Below are 21,806 nucleotides of genomic sequence, written 5' to 3' on the forward strand. Positions count from 1 at the left end.
CCCCCCCGCCCCGGCCAAATGGGAACCATACCCATTAAGCAGTCACCCTCCATTTACCCCTCCCCAACCCTAATAACTGCTAATCTGCTTCCCATCTCCGTGGGTTTCCTATTGCTGATATTTCAAGTAAGTGAAATCACCCAGTATGTGGCCTGTTGTCTGGTTGTTTTCACTTAGCCTAACACTTTTAAGGTTAATTTGTGTTGTACGTGTAGCACTTCATTCCTGTTCATGGACGAATACTATTCCATGCTGTAGGTGTAATCACTTGGTTTATCCATCAGTCATTTGAGGGACATTTGAGTTGTTTCCACCTTTTGGCTGTTGTGAATAGACCTGCTATAAACGTTCATGAACAAGTAGTTGTTCAAGTACCTGTTTTCAGCTCTTTTGGGTTTGTACCTAGGAGTAGGAAGGTTAGCATGGCAATCCGTATTTAACATCTTGAAGAACCATCAGAGTTACATTGCCACTTGCAATGTGGGTGGGTTCCAGTTTCTCCACATCCTTGCCGACGCTTGATATTCTTACTTTTAAAATTTACTGTAGTCATACTAGTGAGTGTGAAGTGGTACCATTGTGGTTTTCATTTGATTTGTGTTTCCCTAATGATTAATGATGTTCAGCATTTTTATGTGCTTCGTGGTCATGTGTGTATATCGTCTCTGGAGGAGCGTCCACTTAAATCTTTTAACGTTTGTTCTCCGTATTTATGGGTCTGCTGGCTTAATTTTTTTATATGTTGTGAATAATGGTTCAACTTCATGCTTTTGTAGGTGGCCATCCAATTGTCCCCGCAAACACATTTGTTGAAGAGACGATTCCTTCCCCCATTGAATGATGTGGAATAGTCATTGGCAATCTGTTAAACATCTGTGTATGGGTTTACGGGTTCTGGATTCTCAATTCTATTTCATTGGTCAGTACATCTATCCTATGCCAGTACCGCACTGTTTTGATTACTGTAGTGTTTTATTACGGGTTGAAATCAGAAAACGTGAGGCATCCAACTTTCTTTTTCTTTTCTCTCATTCTTTTTCAAGATTGTTTTGGCTATTCAGGGCCCCCTGTAATTCCATGTGAATTTTAGGATCAGCTTTCCATGTTTTCAAAAAAAGGGGCATTGGGGTTTTCATAGGGATATATCATGGCTTCCTTGATATGAAGAATGTCCTGGGAAATGAAGGAGAAACGTGCCATCTCGTGGCACACAAGAATTTTTGTTTCTGGAGAGCATTTTTGTTCTCACTGATGTTAGCTGCTGTAGGTAGACTTACCAAAGAATAGTTATTATTTAGTATCCAGGATTTTGAAACGTTAGCACTCATTATTTTAACAGTACTGTTGCACCTTTTTTTCATTTTCTAATCTTTTAGTGTGAAACAGAACGCACAGTAAAATTTGGCAATAAAGGTGCACCTGTGATTTATCAAAAGTGAATTTCATGGAATCACCACCGAGCAAACAAAGTAGACCATTGTCTGTACCCCCGAATGCAAGGTTACTTTATCATTTGAAAAGTACTGTGATTTTCTACATTAGCCAAATAAAGGAACAGCAATGATATGCAATAGATACAGAACTGCTGTAAACCAGTAAGAAAACATACTAAAATCCACTATAAAATATTGGATAGGAGACTGGGGAGCCACAGAAAAGGATCTCCCAGTAACTAATACTTGTGTAAGGATTCTCAACCTTAAAACTCATGAGGGTGCTGCGAATGAAAACCACGTGGAGAGAGGTCGTCTTCCCCATAAGTTTGGCTCCATTAAATAGCCAGTATCCAGCGTTGATGAGAACGTGGAACAATTTGAACATGGTGTATTGCTGGTGGGAGTGTAAAATGGTATAACCCACTTGTGAAAGCTCTGACAATTCCTAGTACATTCAAATCCGTGCATCCTTTGTATTCTAGCACCCCCACTTCCGGGTATGTGCCCTGTAAAAATGAACACATTATTTTACAAAAAGACTTGTGCAAGAATGTTGGGAACAGCTATATTCATAATCGACCAAACCTGGAAACATTCCGGTGGTAGACATTTTATTCTTTCATACATTGCCTATTCTTGGACCAATTCTCAAGTGTTTTCATTTGTGATAGCTTTAAGGTACCTGGTGTCTTTCCGTGTAATACTTCACTCTATTTTTAGCTCATTGAAAAATTAAAGCATTGAAAAAAAAATTGTTGAGCCTTTCCAGTTTTCTTCAGGGAGTCTGTTGCTCCAATTTGTTGAGGCTGGCAGAGCAAACTTTGCTCATATGAAATTTCACTTTTTTTAAATTTTTTTGACGTTTATTTATTTTTGAGACAGAGAGAGACAGAGCATGAACGGGGGAGGGTCAGAGAGAGAGGGAGACACAGACTCTGAAGCAGGCTCCAGGCTCTGAGCTGTCAGCACAGAGCCCGATGCGGGGCTCGAACTCCAGGACCGTGAGATCATGACCTGAGCCGAAGTCGTACGCTTAACCGACTGAGCCACCCAGGCGCCCCGAAATTTCACTTTTGAAATGAGTTTAAAACTCAAGAATATCTGTGAGACACTTGGAATTCACAAAATACCCTGCACTCAGTGTTATGTCTGCCAGTTACCTGGTGAGGAAGACTGGAGGGAAAATAAGAAAGAATAAAAGACTACATCTACCCAACTACCAATAAATCAAGGATTAGCCTAGGATGCTTTCTACTGCTCTCTTCTGTCTGAGTTTATCTTTAGGTCGTGGTCAGTGGCATAAATACTCAGGTATTTCTCTCCCCTTTGCCTTATTTTTTTTCTTTTTTTTTAAGATTTAGTTTTTTGAAACTGGCTTGTCATGATTTATTTTTATTCAAGTAAAAGTAACATACAATGTGATATTAGCTTCAGGTATACAATGTAATGATGCAACAATTCTGTGTGTTATTCCAGGGCTCCTCAGGGGACGGTAGTCTTACTGCCCTTCCCCTATTTTGCTCGCCCCCCACCATTCCCCTTTACCTTACTTTTAAAAGAGGGTAAATATTTGTTTTACTTTTCATTTCAAGTAAATCACATTTTAGTAACTTTGAAGGATGTTTTTTATATTATTGTTTCTTTTTTTTTTCTTTACTGCCCTAAGAAGTAAAGAGATTCTAGATTAGTAGCAACGTCAATTGTGTACCTCATGTTTTTACCATTTTTTTTTTTTACCATTTTTTACCATAAGATGTAAAGAGAATTCTAGATTAGTAGCAATGTCAATTATGTACGTCATTTGTTTTACCATTTTTGGAAGATGAATCCTTTTTTTTTTTAAGCTAAGGCTACTTCTAAAATTTGAACTATAAAGCCCATTTTGAAGTGATGTGTTGTAAATTGAGAGGATTATAGAGAGAAAATAAAAAGCAAAGCATGTATTTATATTGTGTACATTCTGGATTTACTATACCTCCATCGCAGTCTGAACAAATAGGGTGCAGTTAACTGTGTGTGGTTGTAAAACCGTCACTTTGGGTCTGTTCTGGAATATTCAGAGAGGTCATGATTTAGGATTGGTTTAGGTACAGAGGCCACTCCTCATTCCTGCCAGGCATATAAGCACAGTAATATATGTTGAAATTCTACAGAACAGGTGAGTTTGATAGAAGCCTTTTTTTTTTTTTTTTAATACTTTTTCAGCTCCTTGCCAGTGATGGCCTTGAAGGCGGGGAAGGGAGGAAAGGGGTTACAAGCAACATTTGAAGAGAGAAATGGCAAATCATTTTCCAAAAAGAGTCACCATATCCAACCAGTGTTCGAGAACTACAAATCCTTCTAATATACAATAATTGCTTGTTTGCCTTCTGTCTTCATGTGTTGTTGCCCACAACATTATAAACTGTATGAAAGCAGGATTTATTCTATTCTTTTCTTTGCTATACCTCCAACTCCTGAAACAGTGCTTAGCGCATAAAAGACACACACTGGACATTTGTTGCATTAGTCACAGCCGCACAAGTGGGTTAGGTGGGGCTTTGAATCAGCCTGGCCATGGTGATCTTGGATCTCAGTCTCACAACTTCCAGATTTTAATCAGATCCAGTTTTGACCAAGTTTAGTAGGAAAGCAGAACTCTTAAACTAATTGCAAAGTAAAACAAAAACACAAAGGAAAAAAACAACAACAACAAAAACTCGTTGCAAAGTAATACGAAATTAGCCTTAACTACCAGAAGCCCAGTAGGTCAGTATGACTAAGGTGGTCCTCAGTGCACGTGATTGATTTGTCTGTAGTTCTCTTGCTAAGCCTAGAACCCGAACTCATCCCTGACCACCTGGGTCTCCTCTTCCAGGAGAGTGGCTGGTGGCATTCTTGAATGTCTTGTTGATGTGGGTTGTTGCAGGATTTTTCACCACAATACCCGGGGTTCGTTGTCTCACCGCTTCGAAGAAAGAAGAGGGGGACACAGAATGAGCAGCGGGCAGAAGTTTATTAAAAGTGTAAGATCAGAAGGGAAGAGTAGTAGCAAAGCTCTCTTTTCTGAGAGGGGACATTGGAAAGTGAATGCGGAGGACTGTAGGGGAGGGTCCTTGTTTTATAAGGTTCTGGTCAGCCCTCCCCCTCCCCCATCCCTTCCCCCTTGGTCCTTTTCAGGCTCTACCCTTACTGGCTGGATCGCTCTAGGTGCTGGGTTGTCCATTCCTGATGGGCTCGTTTCCATCGTAGGAGGGGTGGTCTCTGGCCATACTTAGGTCTTTCATCAAATTCCCGAAGGAACCCTGGGGGAGAGTAGGTGGGGTCTGTTCCATTGTTAAGAGGAACCTTAAGCCTGAAGGGGTTTGCTGTGGCCACACACCCCCAGCATTGTTCCCAAATAGGTGTTTTTCCCCACCCAGGGACCTCAGGTCCTAATCTTTCCCTCTCTGCCTACTGGATCCTGTCTTCTATCATAGGTAGACCTGATCCAAATCAGAAGCAACCACTTAATGTGTGACTGAGCGCCTCCCCTGAATATAGAACCCAAGCAGGTCCTCAAGGCGAGCTTCAGAACCTACTAAACCCTCTTCAGATAGCTGTGGGCTGGGGTGCAAATAGGCCAGCCAGCCCTTTGGATGCTGATTTCCACTGCTTCCCACCCTTCCCAGTATCATAATCATCAAGGTACTTTGACCTTAAAAACATATACATAATTGGGCGCTTCCTGATTTTAAGAATCTGGTGACAGAACCGGGGGATTAATTTATTTTTAAGTTCTGGGAGACGTTCTAAGCATAATGAGGGTTGAGCATCATTGCCCCAGACTTGGACTCCAGCACCACCTGAGGCCTCCCCATTGACTCGGACCTTGACCTCTCAGATCGCCCCCTAAACCAAGATTCAGCTCAGACAGGTTTGGCTAAGTATTCATTTATTGAGAATAAATAGTGTGTTCTGAGGGTTCCCGTGGTTCAAGCAGTGCCAGGGGCCACGTTCTCAATGACCAATTAATGGGAAAGGATCTGCTGTGAGTTCTTAACATTGCCATGAATTCTCTTGTTCCAAGTCAGGTGTTTGGAGGTAATTTTCCAAGATTATAAAATCCTAGCACTTTGTCTCAAAGTGAATTTGGGTGGCCATCTGCACCAGAATCTCCTGGAGTGTGTGTTTGAAATGCAGAGTTTTGGATCCCATCCCTGGATGCCTGAATCAGTATCTGGACATAGGACTAGGGCATGATTCTGAAGGGTTGGGGAGACATGGCCCTAAGTCTTTCTGGGGGGAGAAAAGTGTTAACTTTACCAATGGGCTATTGCCCTCCAGAGGTCACAGCACCTGAACAGATGGACAGAATGCCTGTGGTAGTACAGTTTCATGGTAGACGTTGACAGAGAAGAAGTGATAATGAAAAGTAGGTTGAGAATCACTGAACTAGAAAAATCTAAAAAAAAAACAAAAAACAAACTCAAGTCCTTGTTAGACATCCTAAAATTTGAGTTCTACTTAGGGCGGGGAATCCTTCCTGCTGTGCAAGCAGACATGCCTGTGGGGTTAATAACCTAATCTCTCTGTTCCTGCTTTCTGCTTCCCTTCCTTGTTGACATATTGATAAGATAAACCTTTTAAAACATTTCTTAGAAGACTATCGATTGTTATGGAAATTCTCACATCTACCTTTTTGGAAGTCTTTAAAATTTATTTTTTAATTTTTTTTAATGTTTGTTTATTTTTGAGACAGGGACAGACAGAGCATGAGCGGGGGAGGGGCAGAGACAGAGAGGGAGACACAGAATGCAAAGCAGGTTCCAGGCTCCGAGCCATCAGCACAGAGCCCGATGCGGGGCTCGAACTCACAGACCGAGAGATGATGACCTGAGCCGATGTCCGACGCTGAACCAATGGAGCCATCCAGGCTCCCCAACCTTTTTGAAGTCTTAAATTGATGTGTTTACCATCCTTTCAGGGGCAAAAGGACCCTGCCTTGATTTTTTGTGGTCATTCTTTGTAACTTTTTATTTAGAAATTAAATTAAACTTGCAGAAGAGTTGAGCAAAGAAATCAAAAACTCCTGTACACCTCCCCACCCCCCCAACCAAGCCTGCCACTTGCTGACATTTATCACCTAAGAGTTGTCTTTTCCTCTCTCTAGAAAATGCTTTCACTGGACTTACAACACAACTAGAACCCCAGATTATAGTGTGTTTCATTTATCCTTCCCTCTGTTGATTTAAAAAAAAATTAAACGATATTTATTTTTGAAAGACAGAGACAGAGCACGAGCAGGGGAGGGGCAGAGAGATAGGGAGACACAGAATCAGAAGCAGACTCCAGGCTCCTAGCTGTCACCACAAAGCCTGATGTGGGCCTTGAACCCACGAACTGTGAGATCATGACCTGAGCTGAAGTCGGACGCTCAACCCACTGAGCCACCCAGGCATTGATTTTACACATAAAATCTTTGTGAGTATAGACCCGCTCTCATCATGAAAATCACATGAGCATTGATTGCTGCTGCAGTGAGGTATCCATATCAGTTCACAGGATCCCCAAAGCAGTTACTGTCCCCAGTTGCTGTCCAGTAACCATCCTAAATGTGCTGTGTGGCATCCACCCAGATAAGTCACAGTAATAGCTGGAGACTCGGAACAAGTGCTAATTACCAGCTGAACTCTTGGGCTTGGGGATTGTTGGTGATGGTGGGGACGTGGAGTGGGGACAGCCTACGCATATTCAAGTAAAGCTCCTTAGCAAAATTTTATGATGTCTTTTCATCCATTTTTTACCCCTACGGCTGAAGATTTAAAGACCGAATGTGTCTTTTTAAATATCAAATCATGCCCTGCACACAGACATCTCGGCGGAGCTCTGTGGCAGCTTGATGACGAAGCCACAAATATACAATAAATGCTGAATCAGTTCCAAGCGGCGACACTATAAAAGGAAGCCTCAGCTTCATTATTCTGTTTGGTCCCCAGATGGCTGTTTTTCCTCAGGCTGTTTTCCTGCGGATTTTATTGTCACAGAAAGACACTGCCATTTCACTTGACTGGCGATTGGAATCTTGTTATTACGAGGCTGCCGTGAACGTGTACCTTTGGGGAGAAAGTATTTTAACCTACATTTGGTAGGTTTACCCAAAAGGAGTAATGGGAGGGCCTGAAAATGGATTTTGACTCGTGTCTTGGTTTTGGAATTTCTCTATCCTGCTTGCTGTTCTTGGCCTGTCAGACCCCAAGTACTTAGAAAAGTGCTCCGCTATGTTGGCATTGGAAAAATGGACCCTCTCCTCTTTTGAAATTCTTTGTGATGAAATAATCAGGATGCAAGTAGCATTTTCTTCATTATATCTTAGCATCTAAGTTCTTTACAATGTCTGGTTTTAACCCTTCGCAGAGACCTAGAATTTAGCTCACTCTACCATTTGTGTGTGTGTGTTTATATGAAAACATGTTTATTTTGTCAATAGCTGAGTCCCCACCTTGGTCTCCACGGGCAACCCGCTTAGCGTGCAGCCCGTGGTTTGAATTCAGGGCTGTAAATCAGCCCGTTGGGACAATAGCTCAAATTCTATGCAGGGAGAAAAACCATGCTCAAATGGTCCCCACCTCTTGTCTCCGTAGGCTGATCTGTGGCCCAAACGAGAGGGGTGGGACTTCCTTGTCTGTCACTGTGGCACAAAGTTCTGGAGCTCGTGGGTGTTGTGCCTGCCTCATCCTGGACCTTCTTGGCCCCCCTCCTTCTCGACCTTGGGCTTCCCCCACCCCGTGGTGGGCTGAGTTTACCTTCCTAGCCCCTGAGAGCCCACTGTTAAATTTTCAGGAATTTGCCAGTTGGTTGTACACCAGGGAAACAAAGCCTATAGAAAAGTGAAAGCATACAAACTTACAGTTAGGTAGATGGCAATAAAACCAAGGGTAACACGCAACACTCATCACTTCCTAACTAGTTCGCTTAGGCCCTCAAAGTCACGTTTGTGTCTTGCGGTGAGTGCTGGAAGTGCCCCCCAATCATGTGCTGTCTCATGTGTCACATCTTTTTCCAACCCTGGGTTCGGTGACTTCTTGTTGGGGGCCTGAGATGAGAGAATTACACCACGAAAGTCGGCGTCATTTACTGTTTTACTGATCGTCTAGAATTAAGAAGTTTTGGAGGATGTGTTCATTCAGGGCTACACTTACAAATACGTTATGTCAGGGGCACCCAGGTGGCTCAGTCAGTTAAGCGTCCAACTTCGGCTCAGGTCATGATCTCATGATTCCTGAGTTTGAGCCCCGCGTTGGGCTCTGTGCTGACAGCTCAGAGCCTGGAGCCTGCTTTGGATTCTGTGTCTCCCTCTCTCTCTGCCCATCTACTGCTCATGCTCTATCTCTGTGTCTCTCAAAAATAAAAATTAAAAAATTAAAAATAAATGTGTTATGTCAGCACCAAAAATGTGACAAAATATGATACATTGTCTAAAAACCCTGGTCTTACTTCCACAGATGTTTCTCAGGTCCTTGATAAGTGAGTGACATCTGACATACTTCAGGGGAGTCAGCGAACTTTCTGGAAAGGGCCAGATAGAAAATATGTCAGACTTTACAGGCCACATAAAGTCTATGTTGCCCAGTCGTCTTGGATTTTTTGGTTGTTTTTTTTTATTTTTTATTTCTTTTCTTATGTATGCCTTGAAAATGTAAAAATCATTTTTAATTCAAAGTCTTACAAAATCCACAGCTGGATTTGGCCTGCCAGCCATAGTTTTACATCTCCCCCCCCCCGCCAGCTCTACTCACCAGTGTCAGTGAGAATATCTACCCAAATGTCAAGGTCATATGCACTAATTATAGCCACAGACTGGCTGTGGATATAACAGTTCAACAAAAAGCATCAAAATTATTCTGTGAGATCAATTGGCTATATGGCATTTACAACACTGAGCGGGTTACACAGCCTTTGTATCAGTAAAATGTGTAGTAAACACATAAAGGCATATCTGTCTGTCCAGCTTTCCATCCCTCCTTCCCTCCATCCATCCCTCCCTCCATCACTCTATCCATCCTTCCCTCCCTTCATCCATCCATCCCTGCATCCCTGCATCCCTGCATCCCAGCATCCATCCATCCATCCATCCATCCATCCATCCATCCCTCCCTCCACCCACCCATTCCTCCCTGCCTCCCTCCCTCCCTCCATCCCTGCATCCATCCAGATCTCCATCCCCATCCATCCCAGCACGCCGGTGCGGCTCCCCCTGCCTCTTGATTACTCATCCATGTTCTACACCCTACAGACTGTCCTCCCTGGATGTGGTGTCAGTGCTCCATAGACCCCCCCCCCATGCCATGTAGCTCAGACTCCTGCTGTGTCCCCGCCTGCCTAGTGTGTTCTCTATCTTCCACAACAAAGCTGTGCACACTCACTGTTGTGACTGCCACCCCACTGCCTGATCGTGAATCTGCTTTCAGAATTCATCTATTTTTTTAAATGGTTATTTTTGAGAGAGAGAGGGAGCGAGAGAGAAAGTGTGAGTGTGAGTGGGGCGGGAGGGGGATGGGTCATAGGATCTGAAGTTGGCCCTGCGCTGGCAGCACAGAGCCCGATGTGGGGCTTAAACTCATGAACCATGAGATCATGACCTGAGCCGAAGTAGGATGCTTAACCGACTGAGCCGCTTAGGCACCCTGCATCCAGTACTTACACAGAGGGTGGGAGCAAGAGACCCTTTCGGGCCTTTGTGTTGCCCTCCAGCAGCCGCTGTAACAGACATGCTATAGACCAGGGCCTTAAACAACAGACACTTATTCCTCACGGTTCTGGAGGCCAGAAAGTCCAAGATCAAGGTGCCAGCAGACGTGGCCGCTGCTGAGGGCAGCTTCCTCATTTATGGATGGCCTCCTTTCTCACTGTGTGCCCACAGGACAGAGAAGGTGAGCTGTGGTCTCTTCGTACCCGAATAAGGGCACTAATCCCACCAGGAGGTCTCGGTCCTCATTACCTCCCTCATTCCCATCTCATCAGCCCCTGGGGGCCCCCTTCCTGATGTGGTCACCTTGGGGGTGGTGAGGCTTCAACACAGGAATTCGGGAAGGACACACACATTCAGCCCATATTATGCTTGGCTCATGAATCTTTTCAAATCCTTTGCTTGAAACCCTGTCATCTACTTTGTTGCCCGCAAACTGGTGTCCAAATCCTGTAGGGTGTAGTCTCCTCTGCGGCACGGTCCTCCTAGCTGTCCACTCCCCAGGTCATGGTCCTCACGGCCTCCTGCCTTATCCTTTTCACCCCTTTCATGGTTGGCACATCACACACGCATCCTCTGGGTGAATGCTGCAAGGTTGGGGTTCTTCATGTCCTACGCTTACATTCGACGTTTAAAAATCAGAAGGTTTTGAGAAAATTGAGAACAAACCTTAAGTTATGGATTCTAAAGTCTGTTATTATGGGGTTTTGTGACTTAGAATAATTATACTAACAGGAATCCTTTGGAGATCGGTACCCAGTGCCGGGGGCACAATGAATATGCCGTACTGTCGTCCCCTTTCCATTCTCTCAGGGCCCCATGACCTGAGTCCAGTGACTGTCCGTTATTTTGATCTGACAGGACATGGAGGCACAGAGGATTCAGTCGCTCTCCCATTGGGGCCAGGCCCCAGAGCCAAGTCTGTGGAACCCCAAGGCCAGGGTGTCACCGGCTCTTATTATGTGTAACTCACTACACATGTGCAAGGTGGATTTGATTCAAGAAATCTGATGGCGTTTTACATATGTCATAAGTGATATAATCTGCCTCCTACTGTATTTGTAGTTCAAGAGCTTGGCTGTAGAAGCTGTAAAAGCACTCTATAGACATTAGTTAATTCAAGATGAATAAGTACATTTGTTAAAAAAATAAACATTCGGGTAAAAGTGCTATTCATCTTCTGAAGAAAGCATTGATACACATGTTGAATTCACTTTCTGTTGTTGGCAATGGACTTTTCAAAATTAAGGGTAAGAAGGGGCGCTGGGGTGGCTCCGTCGGTTAAGTGTCTGACCCTTGATTTCGGCTCAGGTCATGATCTCACGATTCCTGAGTTCAAGGAACATCGGGCTCTGCGCTGATGGTACAGAACAGACCCTGCTTGGGATCCTCTCTCTCTGCCTCTCCCCTATTCATCCATCCATTCATTCATTCATTCTCTCTCTCTCTCTCTCTCTTTCTCAAAAGTAAATAAATTAACATTTAAAAATTCTTAAAAATTAAGGGTAAGAAGATGTGAGGGAACAGAAAGTGTGTCCGTTTACAACTCGTGTGCACAGAGAGAGCCAGGAACGGGGGGCAAAAGGACATCTGTTGTGCCAGGCGGGACCGCTCCTAGAAATACAGAGAGGACAGGAAAGACAATACCTTCCTAGATGTTGTCCTGGTGGCCGAGGGGCAGGATGCCCAAGGAAGTAAATGGATGCCCCACGTGCTGTCAGGTTACTCTCGATCCCGTGAGACAGCCATCTTGGGCAAGTTGTGTTGTAAAAAACTACCCACATTTGGAGAATTTGTCTTACGAGGAGAATTAAATTCTTCACTGGAGAAAGAGCATCCCAAGAGGAAGCCATTTGGAAGATGAACAGGTGTGGACGTTCTCCTACTAAGGATGCTATCAGGGTGCGGACGGGCATCAGCAGGTACAGATCCAAGAAGCCACATGTGACCACTGTGGACCGAGCACAGGAATGTGTCTGAGTTCCCTGGGAAGAGACATTTGGACAAAGGCACTCTGATTTCAGGAAGGGCTGTCTGGAGGGCACGCGGGGCTGGGTGTGGATGGCCTCTGCTGTCACCATCTTACCCTCATTTTGGACAGGCTTTTCTGCTTCCCTGTTCACCTCCAGTGCACATGCCATCAAAGGGATGGCTTTTCTGGAGAGGGGACTGCCAGAGTAGCCATGTCCACCAGGACCCGTGGCGCCCCTTCTGACGTGCAGTTAGCTTTGGGGAAGATGGGGACACGCTGGGGATTGGAACACATTAAAGAATTGGGGTGCCATAGCAAAGAAGGTACATTCAGGTAGCACTCCAGACTGCCAAGAAACTTCATGGAAAGAGAGTGTGTTCAGTGAGGCACGAGTTTGAATCTGAGCCATTTCATTCGGTTCTATGTTACAATAGGAAAAAAAGAGTCACTGTTGCTTTAATTATAGTTTTTGTGGAAAATGCACTAACGGCTTTTTATTGAGACTGTGATACTGCTGTTAACTGTGGAAACCACGAGAGTGCTTTGGGGAGCTGATGAGCCTTTCTGCGAGGCTGGCCCTGGAGCCAGTGGAAGAAGCAGAGGTCTCCTTATGCCCCGGGCGTTCCTTGTACTAATGAATTCACCTTTGCTGTTAAATGGAAACACAGGTCACCTTCCAACTGTGCATTTAGTGTGATAATTGGTATATGTTTTGACCTATTTGGCATTATTCTTTTTTAATTTTTTTAATGTTTTATTTTTGAGAGAGAGAGAGACAGACAGAGTGCGAGCAGGGGAGAGGCAGAGAGAGAGGGAGACACAGAATCCAAAGCAGGCTCCAGGCTCCGAGCTGTCAGCACAGAGCCCGACATGGGGCTCGAACCCACAGACCACAAGATCATGACCTGAGCCGAAGCCAGACGCTTAACTGACTGAGCCACCCAGGCACCCCTGGCATTAGTAATTTAGATAGAAATGGCCTTGTCCCATAGTGCTTCTTGGAATGATGGGTACACTACTGTCACATGAAAGGAGGTTTAACATGCAAAGTATAAACTTTATTTTAAACCAATGGGTCCTAACGAGATTAAAAAATAAAGTTAACTGAACTGGCACATGTACCCCAATGTTCATAGCACCACTATCAACAATAGCCAAAGTACGGCTTTGTTAGAGCCCAGATGTCCACCCCCTGGTGAATACATAAAGAAGATGTGGTATATATATGCAATGGAGTATTACTTGGCGATCGAAAAGAATGAAATCTTGCCATTTGCAACAACATGGATGGAACTCGAATGTATTGTGCTGAATGAAATGTCAGTCAGAGAAAGATAAATATCACGTGATTTCACTCATATGTGGGATTCAAGCAACACAACAGATGAATGTAGGGGAAGGGAAGGAAAAATAAGATAAAAACAGAGAAGGAGGCAAACCATAAGAGACTCTTAAACACAGAGAACAAACGGAGGGTTGCTGGAGAGAGGTGGGGGGGGATGGGCTGGATGGGCAACAGGCACTGAGGAGGGCACCTGTTGGCAGGAGCCCTGGGTGTCATTGGAAGTGATGAATCACGGGGTTCTGCTCCTGAAACCAAGACCACTCTGTATGTTGACTAACTTGAATTGAAGTAAATACAATTTTTTTTTTTTTAAAAAAGTGTTCCTTTTTCTGAATAATTTGCACAGCTGTGATAGGAAATTATACGGACAAATAGAGGATTAAGTTTGAATGTGCAGTTAGATGCCCTCAGCCCTCCATACACGAAGTTGAGGTCAGACGGCGATCAATGTGTCTTCTTTCGCTTTGTGGCTGTTTGCAGTTTAGAGCTGAACGAACCGCTACAGGTTTTGTATTCACAGGGTGGATAAAAGACGTGCTCTAACCGCCTTCTCCTCTTTCCGTCCTGCAGCGCTCCGGCTCCTGAAGGAGGGCGCGGATCCGCACACCCCTGTTTCCTCAGGAGGGTCCCTGCTCCATCTGGTGAGAACCGTATGGCCTGGGCAGGCCTGGGGGGATGCAGGGGGGAGACTCAGTCCTGGGTTCCAAACTCAGTTGCCAAATGCACACGTGCCAGAGGCTGGTCAACACATGATGTTTCCAAATGATCAGGCTCAGATATTGACCTGCAGTGTTTACTTCCGCACTGACGTTTGTAATTAATCTTTGATACATGGAGTCAGAACTCCTGGCCTCAAGAAGATGCTGTAGAAAAAGAAGTAGATGGTATTGTATCCATTGGAGACTCCTAGGCAATCATTCTCTTGCTTTTACAAGTTGCCTTTATTGCTGCCGTGAACTTTCTCGATACTCTGCTGGTGACCAGGTTCACATAAATGTGAATAAAGCTTACCTGCATTCTTTTGGGGACCAAGCAGTGAATAAGTCAATCAACAAATAAATAATTGCATGAACACAAGAATATTAGGTTCCTGTGCAAGAAATTGTTACTGATTCAAGTAAAAATTAAGTGAAAGGTTTCAATTCACTGGTCTTCAAGACTTCATTTTGGAAAATATCAAAATTAACATAATGTGAAAAACCTCACTTAGGATCATTTACCAAGGTCAGAGATCAGCTGTATTTCTTCGTGGTACTGTGAACTATGTGAAAGAAGGCGATACATCAAACAGCCGGAAGCTTCAGGACTCGGCACGGGTTCTCAGCCTTGACTGCACGTTAGAATCACCCGGGAGCTGTAAAAGGCCGACACCCGCCTCCCAACCGTAGCCCCATGTCTGGAGATTCTGACTTAGTTTTTCTGGGATGTAGCGATTCTGGGCTCCCCCGGCTGATTCTAATTTACAGCCTAGGCTGAGAACCGGTGCATACAAGAGAAACTTGTACCCACAGAAGACTCAGGATATCTGGGATACAGACAATCCTCTTATGCACTCAGCAGCATGGAAAAATAACTCAGACTGTTGATAGGTGACAGTCTGTAGAAGAAATGTAAACTGTTTCTCTCCAGCGTTGGTTGAGACAGATGTCTAGATTACTTTTTCCTTCTCTGCAGTGTTTTGGTCTTGAAATCTCTCCATTTTATACTCAGATCATTACGTGGCTTGTGTGATGTTTCTGTGGGGCCCTGCCTCATTAATCCCTGGGTCCCGGGTCTGATGGTGATGATAATCCTAGGCCAGGGACGTGCTGCTAACAGCTTTCTGTAGACAAGCATCCTCCCCTTGGACGATACGATTATCTCTCTACCAGGAGGTGCAGTGATCAGCATGTTCAAAAGAGACGAGGCCAGGCTCTACGCTCTTTCCTCGGGAGTGTCTACCCCTGTCTCTATGTCCCCCATCAAAAGATGATCGGGAGAGGATTAGATCCCAGGCCAGATGCTTCTGGTCTTTTCCTCTCCTATGTAACTGCATGTACACTTACTCCTTTTATTAAATTTGAGGAGATGCCGAAGCTCACGGAGACTCATTTTTCCCATCTGTGAAATGGGCAGATTATCTGGGCTCTTGTGCTCAGAGTATTTGTTGTGATGTGTACCTACCGCTGCGTGTGTCATGATGATCAAATAGATACGAAAATAACTTTTAAGCCACGACGTGCCTCTGATATGTTAGATATTGATCAACATATACATTATATTGTATTATTTATGGTGCATTTTCATATGAATTAATTTTTCATTCTCAGTGTGGTTGGGAATATGCCTCTATTACCTTCCTAGTTGGAATGAGAAAACAGGAGAATGAAACACTTTGGCCAGGGTCACATAGTAGCAGACAGTACAGAGCTTCCCCTCTGGCCTCTGAGGACAAATACAACATTCTTGTCGTGTGTTTTCCAATGACACCTGCAAGCTGTTCGTTTAAAGTTTTCAGAGAACACACCGTTATTCTAATCCGAGTGCTGGAAGACCTGTTCTGCGAACAAATCATGTCAATGCATTGTTAATATTGCCAAGAATGCATTATTACTGAGTGTGGGTCTTTGTGAGAGAGAGAAAGAAACAGCCACTTCTTTATATATGTTATGCACTTGAGGGTAACGAGCCCATGAAAGTGCATCCTAGCCTTCGGCAAATCAGCGGTTGCTTTCTGGACATCTGACACACAGCCAGATGCCATTGTCTCCCTTCCCCCGGACCACGGCCACCCTCTCTTAAACCATCATCCCTTCCCTGGGTAGGGAGCATCATCTCTCCTCTCCCCAACCCTCCTCGCCTACCCTGAAGTCTGTTCCCACGCAGAAGCCCGATCAGCGTCACTCATCCATCCGAATATCCCAGACGATTTCCTTCCCGCTCCAAGAAAAACCCAAAGTCCTACGTAGAGCCATCCCATGACCTGCTCCGCTGTGGCCCCGCCCCAGCTACTCCCCTCTTGTTCTCGTGGCTCCTTGCTGTGCCCACCATGTTCACAGGTGCTCCCTGCTCCAGTCCTTTCCACTTGGAACATTGCTCCGCAGGTGTCCACGCAGCCCATGCCTTCATTTGCTTGGGTCTCTATTCAGAAGTCCTCTAACACAACAGGCTCCCCTGGCTTGCCCTGGAGGATGTAGCAGCCTGCCGTCACGACTCCACGACCAACCTGACTTTCAACTGACTGCTGGTTTCTTTCTGGTGCCACCAAACAGACTACGGACCCGACGATAATGTTCTGTTTATTAGACTGTGTGCTCCCTGAGAGCAGGCACTGGGCATATTCTCCTCAGCCTATTTTATCTGCCGGGCCTGGGGGGTGCCCAGCACGCAGACGACGCTCAGTAGGTTTGTTGAGTAGGAAAGTTGATGCGTTAACTACTTAATTAATAACTGATGCTGTGATAGGTATTAGGGGTGCGAAGGCTCAGAACACATTCTGTGCCCATATGGAGTTTAGTTTTCTGAGGGAGAGAGAAAAACAAACACCGATTGGAGAAGACCCAGAATACGGGTAAACAGAAAACAGTGAAAGAGAAAGATAAGGAGGCCACGCCTGCCTGGGGAGAACATTCTGACACCTTTGTCCACCCTCCTGATTAGACTTAATTACCCTTTTATCGAAGATCTCCTAGCGCACCGTCCTGGCTTCTAGCGATCTTGTCACGATGGGTTCTCATTAATGGATGATATGCCTTTTCTCTCTGCTAGCCTGAATTTTCAAAACCTGTGACTGTCTTAGATACTTTCATGTCCTTGGCGTGTGATGTATAGGAAATACTCAATCCATTATCCATGAATGAACGAATGCATGCATGCATGCATGCTTGGGCTCCAAGGACGTGAGGATCTCTTTGGCTAATGTGAAGTTAGTTATTTGAGGCCCAGGTCACAGAGTATAAAGATTCAGAAATGGTGGAATCAGAAGGAAAAAAGAAAGGAGAGGATTAAAGCGATAAGATAGAGGGAAACGCTGCATCAACTTCGCACTCAGTGCACGTATGTAGCGTTTCTCTACCGTGAGGCACGGCTGTGAGCCTCAGATAAAGGGCAGGTGCAGGAGGAGTGCGCATGAGAAAGCCCGGTGACAGCTAACCGGCTATGGGCATGGTGCTGAGTCCCCTTTTGCTGGGGTTCCCGAGTAAATAAAAGCAAATGAAAAATTGCAGGTTGCCAGAGGGAGAAAATTACAGGGTTTCAACATGCCGTAGGTATTGAAAAAGGCAATTTAGGCATCTGAAATGTCAACTGAGCCTGTCTGCTGTTTGCCCCACCTTGGGGGCATCCTGCGTTAGGAAGCCTGATGTGTTATCAGCACTGAAGCTCTAATTATAGATGCTCAGATCAACGTCTTTGGGGAAAAAAGGCAGCATATGTTTGTGTGGGCCACCGAGAATAAGCTGCGGAGATTGTTGAGATTTCCGGAGTTTTGTTCGTTTAACTTAGTTAACGCTGAGTGAACTCATTCCAAGTGTAGATTTCGGTACATTTCTCTCAGAAGTGCCAGGAGAACTTTGATGCTGGAGATGAACAAATGCCGTTGGATTACAGGTAAACATTTGCGAAGAAGGTTTTAGTGTATTTTATCATATAAAATCTTTAGTTTTATCTAATTTTCACACTTTCAACCAATGCCTCCCATTAGCTTGTTTACCTGCCCTTCATTAAATAATTCACATATCAAACATATGGCAGGTGTCAACTCCTGTGAGAGACAGGGGGGAAATATTGACAGCAGGTAACTGGATCTGCACCCCAGGCATTTAGTCTTGGGAGGGCAAATAGACGAAAACTCAGATTTAACTCCGGAGTGGCTCAGTCGCTTAAATGTCTGACTCCTGATTTTGGCTCAGGGTCATGGTCTCAGAGTTTGTGAATTCGACTCCCACATTGGTCTCTGTGCTGACGGTTCAGAGTCTGCTTGGGATTCTCTCTCTCCCTCTCTCTCTGCCCCTCCCCTGCTCATATTCTCTCTCACTCAAAATAAATGAATAAACTTAAAAAAATAAATTATGATATTTATGGATTCGGAAACAGAATCACATAGGTTTTGCTGAAATACTGTCCAGGGTTTTATGTTCTGACCGCTAATAAATGAGCTCTTGAGAAGGAGCTCAGGATGGTAACCAAACCCTCTTGAATGGGGTATGAAATCCAAATTCTTTTAATGTGACAGCAGCAGACCCCAGTGAAGCTTAAGTGAAATATGTTAGAAATGGGCAACACTTTCTTTGACCTGGTGGATTCTAGTTTGACATGAAGACAGGTCTTTGCATGGTGGACATCAGGTAGCTATCAAAAATACTGAGCCACAGCAGATACGGAAATCTGTTCATGACATATTGGTAAATATCAAAAATATGTTAGAGTGTAGTGTATTTAGTACAGTAAGGTAGATAGATGAGACGAGGGAAAGAGAGAAACGTTTTCAAAAGCAGAGAAAATCTTGATGGCTAGAGAAAAATTTCTAACAGTGAATCAGGTTGGGGAAAGGAGACAAAGTCTTTTCATTTTTACTCTGTCTTTTTGCATATTGCTCGATCATTTACAATAATCAGCATGTATCTTTCACACAATTGAAGAAATTAATCAAAGTGGTTATGGCTGCATTTTTATTAGAAGCTTAAATTTTAATCACTTCCTGCTCTTACGAGAAAGTCTGGTGTCTGAATTGGCTGTTCATTGGACTTCACTATACACGTCTTTCAAGCTTCAGGAGCTGGGAGAAGCAGTAGTAATTAGAAAATAACCACAGTAGCAGCTTTTCAACATCTTAGTATCTTTTAAATTGAGGAGAAAATAGTGTATTTTGAAAAGAGTCACAGGCCAGCTGTTGTTGGTCTTTTCCTCTCCTATGTAACTTCATGTACATTTATTCCTTTCGTTAAATTTGAGGAGATGCTGAAGCTCACGGAGACTCATTTTTCCCATCTGTGAAATGGGCATATATCTGGGCTCTTGTGCTCAGAGTATTTGTTGTGATGTGTATATTAGGACTGTGGAGGAAACGTCTAAAGAAAGATTTCATTTTATTTTAAAGTTTATTTACTTCTTTTGAGAGGGTGGTGCAGAGAGAGAGAGGGAGAGAGAGAATTTCAGGCAGGCTCCGCACTGTCAGCACAGAGCCTGGTGCAGGGCTCGATCTCACGAACCGTGAGATTGTGACCTGAGCCAAATTCCAGAGTCAGACGCTTAACCAGCTGAGACACCCAGGCGCCCCAAGAAAGATTTTATTTTAAAACTGATTTAGGTATTAAAGAGCAAACATGGTGGATAGATATGTGGAAGTTGTCTACACTTTCCCTGCCTACCCACTCCGGAGCGTCTGGGCATCCACCAGGTTACTCTACCCTCCTTTGCTTTCCTGGAAGGTATAAGGGGAAAGCTGTAAGGCCAAATGCTGGCAAGAAATGAATTATAGCAGAAGAAAATGTGCCCTCTCCAGGGACTGTCCCTGGGAGTTTCTTGGGTGATGGGGAACAGGGGACATTGATACAGGATGGTACAGCAGGAAGCAGAGGCAATTGAATGAGCAAGATGGACCCAAGTGATCATGTCATTGAGGAGGAGAGTCTAGCCATTCTGCAGTCTGAGGACAATGCTAGAAAGTGCTAGAAGTAGAGTTTCTGTTGCCTGGAAACCATGACTCCTTTAAATTTTTCCAAGGATGTAATTAATTCAATTAAAAAAAATTTTTTTTTAACGTTTATTTATTTTTGAGACAGAGAGAGACAGAGCATGAACGGGGGAGGGTCAGAGAGAGAGGGAGACACAGAATCTGAAACAGGCTCCAGGCTCTGAGCAGTCAGCACAGAGCCCGACGCGGGGCTCGAACTCACATACCGCGAGATCGTGACCTGAGCCGAAGTCGGACACTTAACCGACTGAGCCACCCAGGCGCCCCTAATTCAATTTTTTTAAATGTTTTACTTATTTTTGAGAGACAGAGAGAGACTGAGCGTGAGCAGGGGAGGAGCAGAGAGAGGGAGACACAGAATCCGAAGCAGGCTCCAGGCTCTGAGCTGTCAGTACAGAGCCCGACGCAGGGCTTGAACTCATGAGAAGTGAAATCATGACCTGAGCCAAAGTCGGATGTTTAACCGACTGAGCCACACTGGTGCCCCAAAAGTCAAATTTGTGGCCCAACTTTGCATGGTAAAATCCAACATTTCTTTTGTCTGTGAGAATCATGTTATCCATAACTGGAAAGTCTGAGTCCAGCATTTTTTATCATTCATAGAGTATCCATCTGAATCTTGAATGAAAATCTTAACCTTGATCTATACTGCGGGTATATTTTTATTTGGATTACCTGCGTGCATGGCTTAGGGGGTAAAAGTGCACATTGTGGCATTTCTCAGAAGGTCACCAGAAACTGAAGGGAGTGAGTTTTCATTTTTGAGCAAATGTACCACACAGGACTGGTTCATTCAAAAATTCTAAAAAATTCTGTAGTAAAGTTACCAGTGAGATTTTTGTTTTGTTATTTTGTTTTGTTTCTGCAATAATAGAACCCAGTTTATAATGAATCAGAATCTTGCATGACAGGGTGAAGGCAGATGGGTGAGGAATTCTTTACAGATGTCTTTGATCTGTGAGCCCTTCTGAGAAAAATCCCAGCCAACCAGTATGGAGAGCACTGGGACAGAGCCTTCCCAACTGGAACTTGGATGTTGCACCCAGAAAGGTTTTCCCTGAGGTATCAGCTTGAAACTCTTCTGCTTAGAAAGGCCTTCCATGCCAAATGATGTGTAATTCCCCAAAGAGCTATTTTCATTCCTCCTCCAGATTGTTCATGCTGTTTCCTACTTTGGGGTGCTTCTCTGAGATGGCCCCACAGCTCACTGGACTTCCCCATCATACTTCTCTTTTGACTGCATTACCCTCTTGAATTTGGCTATTGACTAGGGACAGTATCTAGTTCATAGACCAACTCTGGCATGGCACCACCCTGGGGGTATGGTAGATCTTCAGTGAATAATTAATCAATTATGATTAATGTCTCAGCCCACCTTCCCCCACAATCCTTCAAGACTCAGATCCTGTGCTGAGTACCCCATATTGGAGTACTATTCCAGTTCTATTCAGGCTGTTGGTAGCCCCCACCGTGACTCTATAGAATGCTCTGAACACCCTCAATCTCATTTAAGTGGGTTGTCTGGTACTGTGTTATTAAACATTACATGTTTAATTAAATTACATTAAACAAGTGTAGTTACTATGTCATTAAACATTACATGTACATTTCCAAGCACAGTACCCGGAATAGAGTGTTGCCTAACAAAATCTTGGTGATCCAAAGTGAAGCAA

The 21,806-nt window shown here is 44.3% G+C and overlaps 1 protein-coding gene across 3 annotated transcripts in view; it reads left to right on the forward strand.

Moving 5' to 3' along the window:
* MYO16 (myosin XVI) overlaps window positions 1–21,806 on the forward strand; it is a 615,829-nt gene that overhangs the window by 185,187 nt on the left and 408,836 nt on the right. For all 3 annotated transcript variants that reach the window (XM_042930188.1, XM_042930181.1, XM_042930176.1), the window contains exon 3: window positions 14,031–14,101. In XM_042930188.1, the coding sequence (XP_042786122.1) occupies window positions 14,031–14,101 (71 nt within the window). The remainder of the gene's footprint in view (window positions 1–14,030; window positions 14,102–21,806) is intronic.

Source organism: Panthera leo, chromosome A1, assembly GCF_018350215.1.
Source record: "Panthera leo isolate Ple1 chromosome A1, P.leo_Ple1_pat1.1, whole genome shotgun sequence".
NCBI lineage: Eukaryota > Metazoa > Chordata > Mammalia > Carnivora > Felidae > Panthera > Panthera leo.